Consider the following 17,922-nt stretch of genomic DNA (forward strand, 5'->3'; position numbering starts at 1 on the left):
ATGATCAATGGCACTGTTTTTCAACCTTTTTGAGTTGCGGTACTTTTTTTACATAAAACACATCACAACCAAAAAGTTAAACAAACACATTGATACAGCGTAAGGACATTTAATGATACGTCTCTCATTGAGGATTTGAGTTCAGCTCTGAGAGCGCTCTCAGACACCTAAGTCTCCCTGTTTCTCCGTTTGTTCACCCAAAATAGTCAGTGTTCTTGTTTTGAAGTGACGGCTGTTTAGTTTGGAAAGTAAATCCAAACCAAATTATAACTTTTCAAATATTTATAGCTGTTCATCAGTTCACCACAACCTCTCCCATGCATCACATCTTAAATTAAAAGATCATTATCAACTGCAACTGCTAGGGGCCCCGGACCAGAAGGGGTGCTGTTGGCTGTGCGTGGTGATGAAAAGCTGGTTCGAGGGGCCCCCAGTGAATGTTTGCCTATGGCCCCCACATACTCTAGAATCGGCACTGGCTCTATGGGTTCAGATCTGCTGATGGTCAGGGTATTTTGTTCTCGAGTCAGGTCAATTTGGCTTCAGGGTCACTGAGCATCGTTCAAAATGAACAGGGCCCCATCTACAAAGCTGTATACAGTAGTGTTGTCACAATACCAACATTTTGGTTTCGATACTGATTAGGGATGTAACGATACCAAAAACTCACGGTACGGTAATACCGCGATAACAAGTCCACGGTACGATATTTATCGAGATATATTGAAGGAAAAAAAAAAATCTAAAAAAAAATACAAATTTTTTTTTTTTACTCCAAAATGTTTTCTTTATTAAATAATAAATCTGATTTGTACAGCATTTAGTATAGTAGTACATTTAAATTGTCAAAACAGTAACAGACTGGAACAAGAACACGTACTACCAAACAAAAGTATGCATTTTCTTTGTGCAAATAAAAAAGAACATTCAATAATCAGACCCTGCAATAAAATAGATTTGAAGTAACTCAACTCAAACTCTCTCTCACTCACTCATCAGACAGGTTTCTTTTCAGGAAGATGAGCATGTCAACATTTCCAGGTAGAAGCTGGGATCTTTGGGCATTTACAATATCCCCTGCTGTGGAAAAAACTCTCTCACTCGGCACTGATGTGGCTGGGACAGAGAGATATGCTTTGGCCATGGGGGACAGCAGTGGGTAACACTTTGCATTGTCTCTCCACCACTTGAGAGGACAGTCAGAGAGTAAAATAGAGGTCGCTTTGCGGTACAAGTCAATTTCAGCCTGGATACCAGTGTTGTGCTGTGCGACGTGCACTTCTTCACTGAAAGACTCCCCAAGGAGATCTTCGAGTGCTGTCTTTTTGGAAGGAGGAGATTGTTCCTCAGCGTCATGTGCTCTTTCCCCTTCTGTTTCACTAGGGTTCTATGCAAGCAAGCAGAGGTAGAAAAAAAACGTCTTATCTTTCTTTTCACAAAAACAACAGAGGCAAACCCACCTTACGTTATCTGAAAAAGTTACACAGACACAAAAAGAATATTTAAATATGTACCTGGTTCTGCATCTGTGTGGCTTTCAACTTCAGCCTGTCGAAAACGTCCTCCCTCTGACTGTCATTTAGCTGGTGCAAGCTCCGGAACCGGGGGTCCAACGCAGTGCTCTCTTGCAGAAACTTGTTTTGCTCCCCTTGGTATCTGTCTGTAAAGTCCTTCAGTATGGCTCTCTTCATTTGGGCGATGGTGGAGGAGTCCTCATCGCACTGTGCCATGCTTTGCTCTATCATGTGCTTGAGGGGCACAATGAGAGAGACTGTAGGTCGAGACTCATCGCACAGCACGGTGGTTGCTTTTTTCAGCGGTGAGAGAAGCCGAACCATGTCCTCGGCGTCCGTGATGTCAGCTGGTTCAAGAGTGTCTATCTCGCGTGCGTTGCGCCTGACTTCAGCACTGAGTAGCGTTGCAGCGATAGCTTGTTGTTGCTCCAGGTAGCGCTCGAGCATGTCAAGCGAGCTGTTCCATCTTGTGACCACATCCATGATGAGTTTATGCGCAGGCAGGTTTAACATTCCCTGTTTGGTGGCCAGCACAGCTGTGGCAGTTGAACTGCGGTGAAAAAACGCAGCTACACGCCTCACTCTACCAAGCAGACGACTTGCCCGGTTTACGTTCAAACCCGCTTTTGAAGCGAGGTTTAAAGTGTGTGCAAAACACTTTATGTGTGGGGAAAGACCGGCCTCTCTCACCGCTACATCCATATTCCTTGCGTTGTCTGTTACGACAGCAATGCCTTGATTATTGTCGAGTCCCCACTCCAAAACAGCAGATTTTAACACCTTAGCAATGTTTAGTCCAGTGTGTGATGTGAAAAGAGGCCGCGTCTGTAAAACAAAACTTTTAATTTCCCATTCGCTGGTCATAACATGAGCCGTGACTGTAATATAGCTCTGCGTAGCTCGTGAAGTCCACCCATCTGTTGTTATTGAGATGCACTCTGCTTCTTTGAGGCTCTGTGTCACTTTAGCTTTTGTCTCTTGGTACAGAGCGGGTAGCACTGTTCGACTAAAGTATGGCCGTGATGGAATGGCATACTTGGGCTCCAGCGTGTTTACTAACCTCCGAAATCCACTGTTGTCGACCACAGAAAACGGCCTTAAGTCTTTGGCCATGTACTCGCCGATGCACCTTGTTATTTCCTGAGCTCTTGGACTGTTAGGGGGAAGTGGCGCTCCAAATATTTCTGTCAGAGTCAGTTGGCCTGGCTTAGGCATTTTCCTCACAGTAGGTTGTTGTGTTCGGAGCTTTTCTGGGTGGTGATGTGACAAATGACTTCTCATGTTCGATGTGTTTCCCGAATTGTAGGCGACCGTCGCCCGGCAGGATTTGCAAATAGTTTGGCGTTTGTTAGTTTGCTTTTCACCTTTGTCATTTCTTGAAACGGGAAAACCAAAATGCTGCCACACAACAGCTTTAAAAGTCGATGGAGCATCCTCAATTTCACAATTTCTATTTAGTTGGTCAGCACGTTCGTCTACTCCATTCGCCATTTTCTCGTTGGGTCTGAGTGTGAGGGCGGGCTTGCACGCAAAGGATGATGGGAGTATTCTTGATTAGTATTATGGCGTCCTCTGCTGTTCAAACAAAAACATTACAGTTTTTATTTACAGGGCGAGATATAAATGAATGAACGGTAATATCGCGGTAGATCTTTTCAGTCTCACGACGGTATTGAGCCGTTTCATTACCGCGATACCGCGGTATTCGGTATATCGTTACATCCCTAATACTGATACCAAGTCAAGAATTGCGATTCCGATTCTTTTTCGATACTTTTCTTTTATTATTTTCATGATCAATACAATTGTATTTTATCTGTTAAGTGTTTTCTTACAACAAGGTCTCTTCTTTATACTTGAGTTTATGTGATTTCTTTGATAGTTAACTTTTTATTAACATGTAATAGTACAGTAATATAAATAATTATTGACAAAATGTACATTGCAGATGTTAGCCACATTGGTAAGTTAGCTAAAAAGATAGCCATATTAGACAGTTATTATCATTGCTATTAATTGCCTCGTCAACTACGAAAATGTCGTTTGTCGCAAAATAATTAAGCTTGTTTGACTTAGATTCAAGGGCATGGGCTTGAGCATGATGTAATTATGTTATACAGATACCTTTATACATTCATGGTCTTAAGATTAAGCAGTAACCCCCCCTCCTCATTCTGCTCTTGTCTTGCGTGCGTGCGTGCGTGCGTGCGTGTGTGTGTGTGTGTGTGTGTGTGTTTGTGTGTGTTCTCCAGGGCCCAGTCTGCCTGGCCCTGTCCCTGGAGATTATAGGTTGAATTGGCCTACATACAGTATGTCTGCTTCTGCACCAGTTAGTCTGCCTCATGTTCAAATAAAAATCAGATCAGTCCAGAGGAATGGGATGGAGGTGTATGAGGGGAGGGGGGAGGGAGGAGGGATGGATGATGTTATAAAACGTCTTGGAAAGAGAGAAATATGGAGCGATCAGAATCTGGGTGAAGGAGTTAGGGATGAACAGTGAGTGCTTTATTGGATTTGACAGATGGAGGTTGTGTTAATATTTGATATAGGCTGATGTGACATACTGAGGCGGCTGTGTTCGCTCCCACTTATATTACACTTGTTCACAGTGTTATAAATGTGCAAGTCTGCATTGATTTGTAATTTGTTATCTGCTGGTGAAATGTAAAATGTAAAAAAAAACAATCTGTGGAGACCAATTCCTACTATTTATTTGATACCAATTTGGTAATACAATTAATAAAAAGAACAAGGTTTGGGTTCGTTATTCCGATATGACTGTGACGTTAACGTGTAAGCTCAATAATGAACTCCAGCTCAACCAACCATATTGTAATATCTAAGTAATCATCTTGAAATATGACATTAATAATTGTAATATACACACATCTTATTGTGAGGTTGATTTCACATAAACTACGCTGCTCTTCAACACTACTTTGTTATCACCTATAACATCTTTCCGGAACATCCACCTCTGACAACAACAGAAGGCACTGTGCTTAAAGAAGTCAAGGACTTCAAGTACCTGGGCTCATGGGTCAACTCAACCGAGCAAGATCTTAAGGTGAGGAAGGCACTTGCATGGAGGGCCCTGAACGGCATGACCAGTGTATGGAACTCCAACCTCCCCCGTCAAATCAAACTCAGCTTCTTCTATGCAACAGTAGAGTCTGTTGGCAGTGAAGGCTGGACCCTGAAGCCAACCCTGCAAAAGTCTCTAGACGGATGCTACACCAGAATGTTGCGAAAAAAAAAAAAAAAAAGAGTGTTCATGTAACCAACAAGATCCTGTACGAGGGAATACCAAGGGTGAGCGAGAAAATTGCAGCCGGGAGAATGAGACTAGCAGGAAATGACCAAAGGCATCAAGAGCTGCCAGCCGGCAAATTGGTGCTGTGGGAACCAACACACGGGCATCGGTAACGAGGACGTCCCGCACAAACATACGTGGACGTACTCAAGAATGAAGTAGGAGCACAAAGTACCAATGAACTGGCCAGATGTATGGAGAACCGGGATGACTGGAAGCAACGAGGGCTCGTCTGAGGACCTAGAGAGAGAGAGAGAGAGAGACTACTTTGACGTTAGCTTGTCTACAAAATCGAGCATAGCTAATTTAAATTAACCTTAGCGATGCATACAGTGACTGACCTAATAAAATATCTCTCTACGTTAGAAGGATGACCTTATTTTACCAACCTCAAACAGAAGCCGGTTGTTCTACAGCAGGGGTCGGCAACCCCTGGCACGCGTGCCAGCATTGGCACGCGGCACCGTAACCAGTGGCACACTAGGAATATGTGGAATAAGTGTACAAAATATTTAAATTGTATTTCCGGATCCTGAACGAGACCGCCGCCAGAGCGCGTCTCCCCGCTACCTGCAGAAGGAAGCCATGCACGCAACGCAGCCCCGCTCTCTTTAACTCCAGGTCACTTTCTGCCGCTTTCCTCCGTGGTGCAGTGCTGACCGTTTCACCACGGAGGAAAGCACTTCACTAATTGCAGTACCCATAAGGAGCTGTACAAATGCCGCAGTTTTTGCGTGGCTGTGTATTTAGTTGAAAGCCCAGTGGCGATCTGCTCATCTCTCATCGAAATAATATGCTACAAAGGGGCGGACTGGCCATCTGTGTGTTGAACTTTCCTGTCGGCTCCCAGACCCTAGTGGAGGAGGGCAGAAGCAACAAGCTTCAGGTTCAATAACCCACTTTAGCTTAAATGACTGGAGAAAGGCGAGCTCTTCTTGGGAGGCCGTTGCATTTATTTAGCTGTTCTTGTTTCACAAAATGCATCACAGACCTCTGTTTTTCTGCTTCCTCGTTTCACTTCCAGAAACATACACATGTTCTCTCACTGTCGCTCTACCATCCACAAACACATGCACAAGCCACACCCCTCTCTCTCTCTCTCTCTCTCTCTCTCTCTCTCTCTCTCTCTCTCATAACATGTGTGCTCTGGAGAATCAGAGAACGGACGATCGTCCTTATTATGCCGTTTAAACCAATTATTTAAATGTGTTTGTTAAATTCGGCATCATGTAAGTTGCGCTGACAGGTCCACACACTGCTTCCCCGAGCGTCAAGCTCCTCAACAACCCCCCCCCCCCCCCGTTGATAATTCTCGATCGTTGGCACGCTGATAACAATTTTTTTTTTAAATGGCACTTCATATCAAAAAGGTTGCCGACCCCTGTTCTACAGTCTTATCCCACTTAACCCTTAACACTTCTCTATTACGTTTTAACTTGGAGGCTACGATTAGCATTAATCCAAGCCTTAACATTCATTACGTAGCTGATTAAAATCATAAACACATACAAAAGTACACAAATTTCACTTACCGCAAAACCGCATTCATGCACCGTCTGTTTTAACCTCAGAACGAGTCACAACCCCCCCACCCCACAGTTGTCATGAAGGGGGAATCTTACGGAGCCCCCTAGGGGACATGGAGGAGAAAATTTAAAATTGGTAGAAAAAGAATTTTTTTTGCCAGATCCTGCAATACTTTTGCGAGATCTCGGGCCGCAGTTTGGACAACCCTGATGTAGTATGAGCAGCAATGTATTATTGATATGTGAAAGGGGTTTGGTTGCACTACATTATATAATGTCAAAGTAATTTAAAATAGTTTGAAATAAAAAAGCTTGAAAAATATTTTAAAGCATATTTATTAAAAATAAGTGTTATACTGTAACAACAACATAACCATGTGTTAAGAGATTTTGGTATGAAGTTATTGAATTTTTCTATGACTATATATTTTCGGCGTTGCAGTTTGTAGACGGTCCCTAAGCACTCCTCTCCCTCATCCAGCTGCAGATTGTGACCAATTCTTGATGTTTAGCTCGGATGACGTCGCGTATATCGAACTGTTCTGATAAAAACGACCCTGTAGCTCGTTGTCTACCTTGCTATGATTGTTAAGTCATGTTTGTATTTTTACAACGTTATGTTCATGAGTTATTGATCCGCGAAATAAAAATCTGTCAATAACTCAGATTATGCTTTGCGACGTCCCCTCGCTCTGAGTGTTCTCTCAACACACTCTCACTCCCTAAGCGTCCAGGGGCGATGCTTGGTCAGGGTCCCGTGGCGTCCAGTTGTGACGCGCCGAGGCTCCTTCAGCTTTATAAACGGACGCAAAGAGCTTTCAACTGATTGCAATGTATTCCCATCGGCGGCGGTATTTGACGCTCATGGAAGCACCGCACCTGTTTATGTTGGCAGCTGTTAAAGGCAATGTGAGCGTCCATTCCCATTGGATAACGGAGGATTGTACACCCGGAAGTAAGTATTCTCCTTACTGTCGATTGATTTGACAGTGATATCTCCACTACTCATCAACTCAAAAACACCAGATTACCTTTGTTAATTAAACGACATTGATAGGTTTAAATTGTGTAGTGTAGAGCCGATGAATGGGAGTCGGAGGCGGTGTGTTCAGTATGGAACTCCACACTTTATTAACACGAAACATTCAGACAGGTAAGACATTAGCTTGTTGCTGTATGTAAAGCTAGCATGAAAGAACAACAACTCCGGTGCCCTCACTAACGGGTCCGGGTTGCAACACACACAAACACACGTTGAATTATGTCCTATCACCTGGCACCACACAAGCCCCCCCCAGAATTCACATGTACACAAAATCAGCGTGGTGGGGAGGAACGACACGCCGACCCCTACGACTCCTGCGCACGGGAGTCGGAAAAGCGACGTCAGCCTGTGCGACCCCCGGAAGAGTTGGGACCGGAACCGTAGGCCCCGATTCCGAGAAAGGGGTCGAGGCCGGGGAGCGGCCCTGTCGCGGAGGTCGAGCCAGCACAACCGGCTGGTCTAAGTCCAGGTGAGCAGCCTTCACCCAGTCCACCGAGACGTGTTCGGCCTTACCACCCAGGTCGACCACAAGGTGTTTGTCCCCGTGCTCCAGAACCCAGAAAGGCCCATCGTAAGGGGGCTGTAGGGGTCCCCTGTGCGCGTCGTGCCGGATAAACACATGCCCCGCCGAGCGGAGCTCCACTGGAACCCGGGACACCTGAGTACCGTGCCGAGCAGTAGGAATCGGAGCAAAGGCCTCAGCGGCGTTCTGCAGGAAAGCCTGCTGGGCCGTCGCCGACCAGGGAGCTGATGCGTTGGGGAGGAAATCCCCCGGAACCCTCAGCGGCTGACTGTACACCAACTCCGCGGTGGAGCACTGCAGATCCTCCTTAGGCGCGGTCCTCAGGCTCAGCATCACCCAAGGCAGCTTGTCAACCCAATTCCCGTCCGTAAGGCCGGCCTTGACTCTGGTGAAATCTGACCATGGTTGACCATGGTCAGCATGGTATTTCATGGCCAACCATGGTAAAACCATGGTCGGCCATGAAATACCATGGTGCCTGACCATGGTAACCAAATTCTACCATGGTCAACCATGGTCTACCATGTTTTTATAACCATGGTCTAACCATGGTTTCCTTCAACCATGGTTAGACCATGGTAGACCATGGTCTACATGTACCTTGTTCCAAGAAACCATGGTCAACCATGGTAGAACATGATCTAAATCTATGTTTCAAGAAACCATGGTCAGCCATGGTAGACCATGGCCTACATTTGTACATCGTACTTTTGTTTCTAGAAACCATGGTCAACCATGGTCTACATGTACCCTTGTTCTAAACCTGCCTTAAATGGGGTCACAAATATAAACAACAAATTGAAGAAAGAAAATTAAATTATTAGCTTGTGTAAATTAAATTAAATAAATAAATAATAAATTAAATTAAATTAAATTAAATAATTAATAAATTAAATAAATAAAGTAAATTAAATTAGCTTCGATGGCACACACACACACACACACACACACACACACACACACACACACACACACACACACACACACACACACACACACACACACACACACACACACACACACACACACACACACACACACACACACACACACACACACACACACACACACACACACACACACACACGTTAGCAAGCAAATCTAAATCTCTTCGGTCAAAATGTCCGGTCAAAATAATTTCCCTTTAGCGCAATACCGCTTCAGTTGCGCCACTTATGTGACAGACAAGAAGAGTATGTGACAGACAAGAGTAGTCAATTCTAATGTGTAACACTTAATGTGGAGGAAGAGATGTGCTTTATGGGTTGATTGTGCGTTGATCTGTTGCTAATGCCTCGGGGTTCCGGTGGGCATGCAAACAAATGCATAATGCTGCGCTATACTTTGTGGCCTCACCCAGTTGCATAGCGACACTTATTGTTTAGGTCACGGTGTCTTTTAATAAGCAGGTAGTCATATCATTAGCTAAAACTAGCTGGATCCGATCGATATGGACATAAACGCGAGTGAAGTCTAATCTGACGGGAGAGAGAGATCAGCTGCTGCTGACGAGTCGACACGCAGCTCTGCATGATCACATGCAGCGGTGAGCGGAACAAAACACACACTTCAGGTTAGAATATCACACGTAGCTATTTTAATTACCTCTCAAACTACCTAAACTAGTTATAGATATGTTTAGTTTTACTGTCGGGTCACTCATTACTGGATCCGCGAGGTGCATGATACTGGTATAATAGATTGCCCGATCGGGCAACCAGCAGGTGAGGCTTCATGGCCCGCGCTAAATACTAGATGGCCCCGGGCCATCGGGCAATCCTTAATGTCGAGCCCTGTAGACTAAGCTTATCTCGCAAAAATCGAATTTCATCTGGCAGACTTACTTTTGTTGTGAGCACTGACGAGATGAGACAGGATGCGTTCTTTCCGTGATAGAATCCTCCCGCATTCAGAACACTTAAACCTTGTGTTTCCATCAGTGTCAGTCTGGATCGAGTAGCAGTCTTCCTTTGACATCTTTGTAGTTTGCTGAATGAGTCCAGTTTGTTCATTTAGGAGTACGAGTTCAGCCTAAAAGTAAATATGAACTCGTGTTGCGTGCACAGTACGCCATCTTGTCTTGCTCTCGAAGTCTCATTCGAAATCTCGTATTTTCTCGGCGGGCGATTGGAGTCTATGGAGCAGTCTCCCGCGGAAATTTCCTCAGACTGGCCGAATGTCAAGTGTTTTGATTGGTCTCCAGAAATCCCAGATGATCCAGATGATGCCATTCGCTGTTCCATAACCGTTGGCGCGAAGGCAACCTTTTCCGATCTTGCCAGTTAGCGTCACGATCGGCCAAATTGCCTAGATTTTAATTCTACATCTGCAAGTCATTTATTAAAGTGTAACTCAGCCAAGATACTCAAGATGACGACACACGCACTGATGTGGTGGCCTGCAGACCGACAGGGGACGGTCGTGAGCCTGAACTTGATAAAAAGACCTAGGAAAGAGCTGTCAGAGTACCACGTTGGGGAAGAAGTACAAGCTCAGTGCCCTGGCTACCCTGGGTTGCACCGGGCCATAGTGTACAGTATAGGTATGTAAACTATGACTATCACTGTGTATATGTTGACAATGATTATTATTATAGGCCTAGACTAGCCTAGAGGATATATGTAGAATATATATATAATACATATATGTACAATTTTGTGCGAAATAAATGATTTTTATGCACGTCAAAATGTCAGGAGTGTTAGACCTATAACATACGCTACGCTTTTTGTGTGACAGTAGGCCTATATCTTTTTCATTTCCAGTCTCCTTGGAGCTGTTTAACCTTTAAATCATAAGAGCTTGATCTTGAGAATTATTTGAAACCATTTTAAATGCAAAAATCTCATTATTTGAGTATATAAGCTACCTTTGCGTGAATGTATTGCCACATTATGCATCAGTGGATAAATACAAATTCTGACTTTGTGATCTCATAACTAATTTGACACTCATATTATACAAATGAGATTGATACATTTTCAACTAGTCTAGGCTAGGGCCTTAGTATATTGTGAAGAATTTTGATAGTTTCTCTTCAGAAAATATTAAATTTTAGTACCTTTTTTAAAGATGCTAAGTGCAAGGTAGTCTACCCTCCTTATCTATTTGAATTAAAATGTATACAATTTTTGCAGTAAATATATTTTTTATAATCATGGCTTTATACAAATGTTACCTTTATAACTGTTAGATACATGTATTGGTTAAGGTAATTTGAGAGATAAAAATGTGTATGTAATTAATATGACTTGCTGTGTTGACACTTTATACCAATTAAGGTGTGTTTCTAGAAAACCGCGAAACACAATAGAAACATACACATTACACATAATTCGGAAGAAACTGGCAATATTATATGTGATTTTTCAAATATTTAATATATCAACTTTCATAGTATTCACACCAAAAAACAATTTATACAACTTTTTATTTTTTACCCCTCCGTCACACTTGTGGAGCATTATTTTTTTAGACAGGCCATATGGCATAACCATTTCTACTGTAAATCTGTCTGTAATTTCACTGGTCTAAAAATTACACTCTAACCAGTGCTAACATTTATATTTGTTGATCTAATTTATTTACAGGGCAAAAGAAAGACTTGGATATTCTTTCCAAGGATCCAAATTTTTTGGAAAAGGCCCTGGTCATGCAGGAGGAGGTGGAACCAAAGCCGAAGGAGGTCACCAGGGTCTGTGACACTGATCGACCAAAGCCAGCCCAAGGCCAAAAGCCAACAAAGAAGACACCAGTGAATGTCCCTGTGGTGGCCGACATGGCCCAAAGAATTGCAGAGAAGACCAATGGGTAGGTTTCAAGATAAATACTGTAAATCATGAAATATGTTAATTTTGTATTTAAAAAAATATTTAATTAAACATGTTACCGGGCACTCCTGTACTTTAGTGTCTTGTTCTTCTGTTTATATTTTATTCAGTTAAATATTATTTTTCTGTACAGCAATGGTGACGCCAAACAGCCTCAAACGAGTTCAACGGAGACAAGTAGACCCAAAGACGAGTAAGAACTTATATCATGCTTAATTGCTTATTCTCAGGAGTCTTATGTCTAATGAAAACTAAACTAAAACAAGTATGTTTAATTTTGGACCATTTGAATACTATTTAGGATTAAGGTAACAGTTCTAACAATTTAGAAAAATACTGACAATACTACCATGGTTACAAACATTTGATCTGTTAGTATTCCTTGTAAAAAAATCATGCATTTTGTACAGCTATGGTGACACCAAACAACATGAAACGAGTCCGATTTCAGGCAAGAAGACGAGTAGCCCGAAAGATGAGAACTATTTCTCAGGAGTCTAATGAGTTGATGTTTAGCCAAAAGGAAAATTAAGCTAAAACAAGTAGGCCCTATGCTACACTTGAATACCTTTTAGGATTAAGGTACAGTTCTCATAATTTAAAAAAAGAACTACAAAATTACTGACATTATATGTTAATTAATTTTCATGAAAAATGTGTACTTAATTATTCCTCCTAAAAATAATACAAAATGATTCCTAAAAAATACGCATTTTGTTTTCCAGCTTTGTAACTCGTAAAGAGTTTAAGGAAATGGAAGAGGAGGTGAGGAAGCTGAAGGCGCAGATCAAGAGAATTAGGCGCCACTGCAACCCTGCCGAACATGGCAGCTCTCTACCATCACCATCACTGCCAACATTGGAGGTCGCATCACCGTCGCCAAAATCACCGTCGCCAACATCGCCGTCGCCAAAATCACCGTCGCCAAAATCACCGTCACCATCACCTTCGGAGGAGGCCCTTCATGAGTTGATTCGGCACGAGGACAAACCATTCCTGGCTGTCAAAATTGTTTTGTGCCAGCTGTTCCCCCGGGCTTACATTTTAAGCCACAGCGTCTCGGGGAAGGCTTCAAACAGCAAAACAACTGCCAAGCCACCCTTTGATCTGCGACTTTTTGGCAGAATGCTGTCGGTTGTGATGGGGAAATTTCCCCAGCTGAAGAGGAGCATGATCACCCCACTTGTTCATGCTGTACAGAAATGCTTGACCAAGAGTACAACATGAACAAGTAGGTGATCATGCTCTTCAAGACAGACTTTTTTATTTTGTGTTTTACATATTTTCTTCAACTTTTTAGATTTTTGGAAGGGGGGGGGGATAACCTCACTTCAATGGTCAGACGGGGGTGGGGGGGGGGGGGGGTGTGAACATTGGTATTTTTTTCTGAATGGAGAGAGGGAATAGAAAAGGAAAAATTCTTTGCTTAACAATTTGTCGCAATTGCCCAAATTGTCTGTTTTAATGTCAGTGGATCAATAAAACACAAAATAAAAAAGTCTGGCCCCAGCTGGGCAAATATATTGGAGGATTATGAACTTGTATTAACCAGACTTTTCTAATTTGAAGTTCAAATGTACATCTTTGTAAACCATGTGTCATTCATAAACAACACCATTATGTCTGCATCAATCTATTGTTTTATTATTTGTGGTCAACCATTGTTCTTTGACATTTTGTACCGACAGTCCACCATTGTTCCATGGTCAACCATTTTTTTCATGGTCAACCATACCATTTTAACCATGGTCGACCATGGTTTGACCATGGTCTACCATGGCTTGACCATTGTTTTCATGGTCAACCATACCATTGTTTAACCATGGTCGACCATGGTTTGACCATGGTCGACCATGGCTTGACCATGGTTTGACCATGGTCTACCATGGCTTGACCATTGTTTTCATGGTCAACCATACCATTGTTTAACCATGGTCGACCATGGTTTGACCGTGGTCGACCATGGTTTGACCATGGTTTGACCATGGTCTACCATGGTTTGATCAACCAAATTCTCCTTCCTAACCATGGTCAAGAATCATGGTTTGATACCATGGTTAACCATGGTTTCCATTTTACCATGGTCTCAAACCGTGATGCCACTTCCCAACCATGGTTGACCATGGTTGATCATGGTACAACCATGGTTCGGAGAGCATGGTTGACCATGGTCAACCATGGTCAACCATGGTCTATTTCACCAGGGCCGCCTTCATGGAGCGATGGAACCGCTCACAGAGGCCGTTAGCCTGAGGGTGGTAAACGGTAGTCCTGTGCAGCTTAACCCCCAAACCACTCGCCACGGCGTTCCAGAGCTCGGACGTGAACTGTGAGCCCCTGTCCGAGGAAATGTCTGACGGAGTGCCAAAACAACACACCCACGTTGCAATGAAAGCTTGGGCAACGTCTGCGGCTGATGTTGACATGAGAGGAACCGCCTCCGGCCAGCGGGTCGTCCTGTCCACCATGGTGAGGAGGTAGGTAAAACCTTGAGAGGAGGGCAATGGACCAACCAGGTTGATGTTGACATGGTCAAACCTCCTCTCAAGCAGCAGGAAACGCTCCAAAGGGGCCTTCGTGTGGCGGTGCACCTTAGCGCGCTGACAAGCCATGTACTCACCAGCTACTCATGTCCTTTTTCAGCCCATGCCAGACGAACTTCGCGGCCACCAAGCGCACCGAAGGCTTAACGCCGGGGTGTGACAGGCCGTGCACTGCCTCGAACACAGAGCGCCTCCAGCTGGCGGGAACGACTGGCCGCGACAGACCCGTGGAAACGTCACACAGGAGGGTAACGCCCGTTTCGCCTAATACCGCTTCTTCCAAGCGCAGCCCCGCACCCTCCACCTTCAGAGCCTGGACGCCGGGGTCTGTGACATGGTCCACCGCCATGCGAGTATAGTCCAGGCCCAACTGGACGGCTCCGATGACGACTCTGGAGAGGCAATCTGCTACCAGGTTCGACTTGCCAGCCACGTGCTTAATGTCTGTGATCCGAGATGTAGGAAAGCTGCCGCTGCTGACGTGCCGACCAAGGCTCCGCCACTTTAGACATGGTAAACGTGAGCTTTGTGGTCGACAAACGCCGTAAACTCACGGCCTTCCAGAAAAAACGGAAGTGTCGCACAGCCAAATAAAGTCCAAGGAGCTCTTGGTCAAAAACGCTGTACTTGCGTTCTCTGGGCGTCAGCTGGCGACTGAAAAAGGCGAGTGGCTGCCAAGCGCCCTCCACCCACTGTTCGTGCACTGCACCAACGGCGTAGTCCGATGCGTCTGTGGTAATGGAGATGGGAGCCGTGGATGATGGGTGCGCTAACAGGGCCGCCTCAGCCAACGCAGTCTTGACCTCCGTGAAAGCAGACTCAGCTTCTGCCGTCCAGTCAATCGCCTGGACGGGGGTCGTACCCTTCAAAGCCTCATACAGCGGCCGCATAATGTGAGCAGCCCGGGCGATGAAACGGTGGTAGAAAGTCACCATCCCCAGAAACTCACGGAGCGACCGGGCTGTGAGCGGGCGAGGAAAAGCCGCAACAGCATCCACCTTCGCCGGCAGGGGTGATGCACCGCCCTTGGTGACAAGGTGTATGAGGAAGTCAATATCAAACACCCAGAATTGGCACTTTGCAGGATTGATGATCAACCCGTGTTGGCTGAGCCACGTGAAAAGGGCTCGGAGGTGTGACAGGTGCTCTTCCACTGAAGCGCTGGCGACGAGTATGTCGTCCAGGTAGACAAAAACGAATGGCAGGTCCTGCAGCACCGAATCCATCAGGCGCTGGAACATTTGGGCGGCGTTCTTGAGCCAAAAAGGCATCCACAGGAACTCGAAGAGTCCAAAAGGCGTTATCACTGCTGTCTTAGGGACGTCCAGGGGATGCATGGGCACACTCAAAGAAATGAAATGTTAGATTTACTTAATCCAGTTATGTCAACCGGTTCTACGTAACAAGGCTAAGTAAATAGGATTCAGACTAGTAAACTAATATTTACTTCTTGCATTTAAGTAAATCTTACCTAAGCATCTTAATTAAATTCTACATCATACAGTTATGTTGTATTTGCTTAACACAGTTATGTTGAATTTACTTAAATTGTTGTTTTTACTTAACCCAATTATGTTGTATTTACTTAAAGTGTGCACTGATTTACCTAACACAGTTAGGTTGTAATTACTTAACACAAATTAGTTCCATTTATGTTGTAGGATTGTGTTATTTGCACTCAATATACTTTAATCCAAATTGCTCTATCAATATAAGTAATTCAAATGACTACAACTCAGTAATTTGTATCCCCCTCACTTTATTTAAAATGTTCATTTTAGACAAAGTGCAGTAGGGTACACTTATAACATTGCATTTTGCAAACAACCATCTGAATTGCGACAACAATTCAACAACAAAAAAACACTTAACTCCAGCAGCCCAATGGTGGTAGGTGCACATATTAGAATTGTAAAGGTCTTTGCGTAAAAACCCCACAGCTGCTGAACCACGGCAGACTATTCAAAACTGGACTCGAACGCCCCCCGAGAACTATACATGCTGGCTACTGTGTTTCGCAACATGTTCTCTATGGCACATCTCTACTGGGAATTGGGAGAACGTTTTCATTTTTCCCAAAATTAGAAGTTGACAGTATTAAACTGTGTACAGCCCTGGAGGTTTAGGCGATTGGAAACAAATTGGTGTGTACAATTTTAAAACATGTAATTACTAAATGGGTGAAAATCACTTGTGTCCATAATGCGCAGCATTAATATATACCCACATGACAGCTCATTGTTACTTTGTAATTCTACTCTACTACAATTCAGAGGCTAACCTGGTATTTTTACTCCACTACATTTATTTTAGTTACTTTGCAGATTCTGATTAATGATTTGAAATATAAACAACCCTTAAAGCAGACTTTAGTTACACCTGAGTAAAATTCAGGGAAGGTGATTATCAAGTGCCAACAATCAGGAGAGATATTTGATAGTTGGTGCTTTTATCTTTTTTATCATTTATCTGCAATTGACATGAATGGAAACGGGTAATAAAGTTGTATATTCATTACTCGTTATTCTCTACTAATAGTTAATTAAAGACTGTATAATGGCTATTTTGCACATCCCTTTCAAGATTTTCAAAGGTTTGACATATCCTATACACAACTACGGTGTAGTTATGCAATGAATGAAAATCTTGGGTCACAGGTTCCTCATTGCAAGACATCGATCAATATGTGTGTATACCTCCACCATTAAACTGACTAAACATTTATCTGCAGATCTCTATAAAGTATATTCATTACTCGTTATTCTCTACTAATAGTTAATTAAAAACTGTATATTATTGCTATTTTGCACATCCCTTTCAAGATTTCAAGATTTTCAAAGGTTTATTGACATATCATATACACAACTACAGTGTAGTTATGCAATGAATGAAAAACTTGGGTCACAGGTTCCTCAACAGTGAATTACAAGACATCTATCAATATGTGTGTACCTCCACCATTAAACTGTCAAATTCTGCACATTTCTTATACTATCTACATACATAAGAGTATAATTAATGTTTATAATATCAGTTAAAATAAGTGCTTCAACATAGTTAACATAGCAGGAAAGCAATATATTAGACGTTAAGTACTTTGTCAGGCTTAATATTTATCTGTAGATAGATACCCCCAAAGCTTTTTTCTTATTTGAAAGGAGACCTAAGTATTCTTTAATGTGCTAATAAAGGTTAATTAGTTTGTCTGTTTTGCACATTCTCATATTAATATCTTTGTACATTGTGCACTAAACTGTTTTATTGTAGAGATCACTTACAGTATCTTCTTGATTTGTTATGTTCTATATTTCTATCATTGACCTTCTACTTTCCCCCTATGAAAGTATGTACATCAAATAACATTATTAAACAAAAATAACATTATTCAACAAAAATTATTCTATAACATGCTTTAACCACTAGGCGGTGCACACAAGGTACACACAGCTTACTAATAATAACTTTGTATTATTAGTGTAGGACACTTATGTATGTATAGCATCTGAAGATATTACATTTTATTCATGTTTTTACATAATTTTACAGGATATTGCTATACTATTTCTCATGTTTTACTTCTACACATTAATATCTGATTTGTAAAACATCACAGACAGAAAGGTACATC

General features: G+C 43.0%; 5 protein-coding genes across 14 annotated transcripts in view; 3 read left to right on the forward strand and 2 right to left on the reverse strand.

The window, feature by feature from the left end:
- ndrg4 (NDRG family member 4) overlaps positions 1-17,922 on the forward strand; it is a 141,730-nt gene that overhangs the window by 114,348 nt on the left and 9,460 nt on the right. The window lies entirely within an intron of this gene.
- On the reverse strand, positions 974-3,234 carry LOC307041715 (E3 SUMO-protein ligase ZBED1-like). The gene is made up of 2 exons (XM_079685202.1): positions 1,515-3,234; positions 974-1,387 (listed from the first exon to the last, which is right to left on the reverse strand). Exons 1-2 carry the CDS (start codon positions 3,003-3,005, stop codon positions 989-991), a joined length of 1,890 nt encoding a protein of 629 aa, XP_079541328.1. The 5' UTR covers positions 3,006-3,234; the 3' UTR covers positions 974-988.
- Positions 1,825-9,898, reverse strand: LOC307041716 (uncharacterized protein; the record flags this gene model as incomplete). Of its 2 annotated transcripts, XR_013808859.1 has the most annotated exons (3): positions 1,825-5,067; positions 6,360-8,316; positions 9,766-9,898. XR_013808859.1 is itself a non-coding variant. In XM_079685203.1 (2 exons), the coding sequence occupies 2 exons, from the start codon at positions 9,896-9,898 to the stop codon at positions 7,655-7,657; spliced, it is 795 nt and encodes a 264-aa protein (XP_079541329.1). In that variant the 3' UTR covers positions 6,162-7,654. The 2 variants fall into 2 exon arrangements, 1 of the variants encoding a protein (XP_079541329.1); XM_079685203.1 differs by lacking the exon at positions 1,825-5,067 and having other exon boundaries at positions 6,162-8,316.
- LOC307041721 (uncharacterized protein) lies at positions 8,983-12,978 on the forward strand (the record flags this gene model as incomplete). 2 transcript variants are annotated; one of them, XM_079685217.1, is made up of 4 exons in its annotated part: positions 8,983-9,467; positions 11,512-11,731; positions 11,885-11,944; positions 12,477-12,978. In XM_079685217.1, 4 exons carry the CDS (start codon positions 9,452-9,454, stop codon positions 12,976-12,978), a joined length of 798 nt encoding a protein of 265 aa, XP_079541343.1. The 2 variants fall into 2 exon arrangements, with proteins under 2 accessions (XP_079541343.1, XP_079541342.1); XM_079685216.1 differs by lacking the exon at positions 8,983-9,467 and adding an exon at positions 10,292-10,463.
- LOC307041722 (uncharacterized protein) lies at positions 14,101-14,653 on the forward strand (the record flags this gene model as incomplete). Its single annotated transcript, XM_079685218.1, has 2 exons — positions 14,101-14,228; positions 14,395-14,653. 2 exons carry the CDS (start codon positions 14,101-14,103, stop codon positions 14,651-14,653), a joined length of 387 nt encoding a protein of 128 aa, XP_079541344.1.

The sequence above is a fragment of the Notothenia rossii genome (genome assembly GCF_949606895.1).
Source record: "Notothenia rossii genome assembly, chromosome: 5".
NCBI lineage: Eukaryota > Metazoa > Chordata > Actinopteri > Perciformes > Nototheniidae > Notothenia > Notothenia rossii.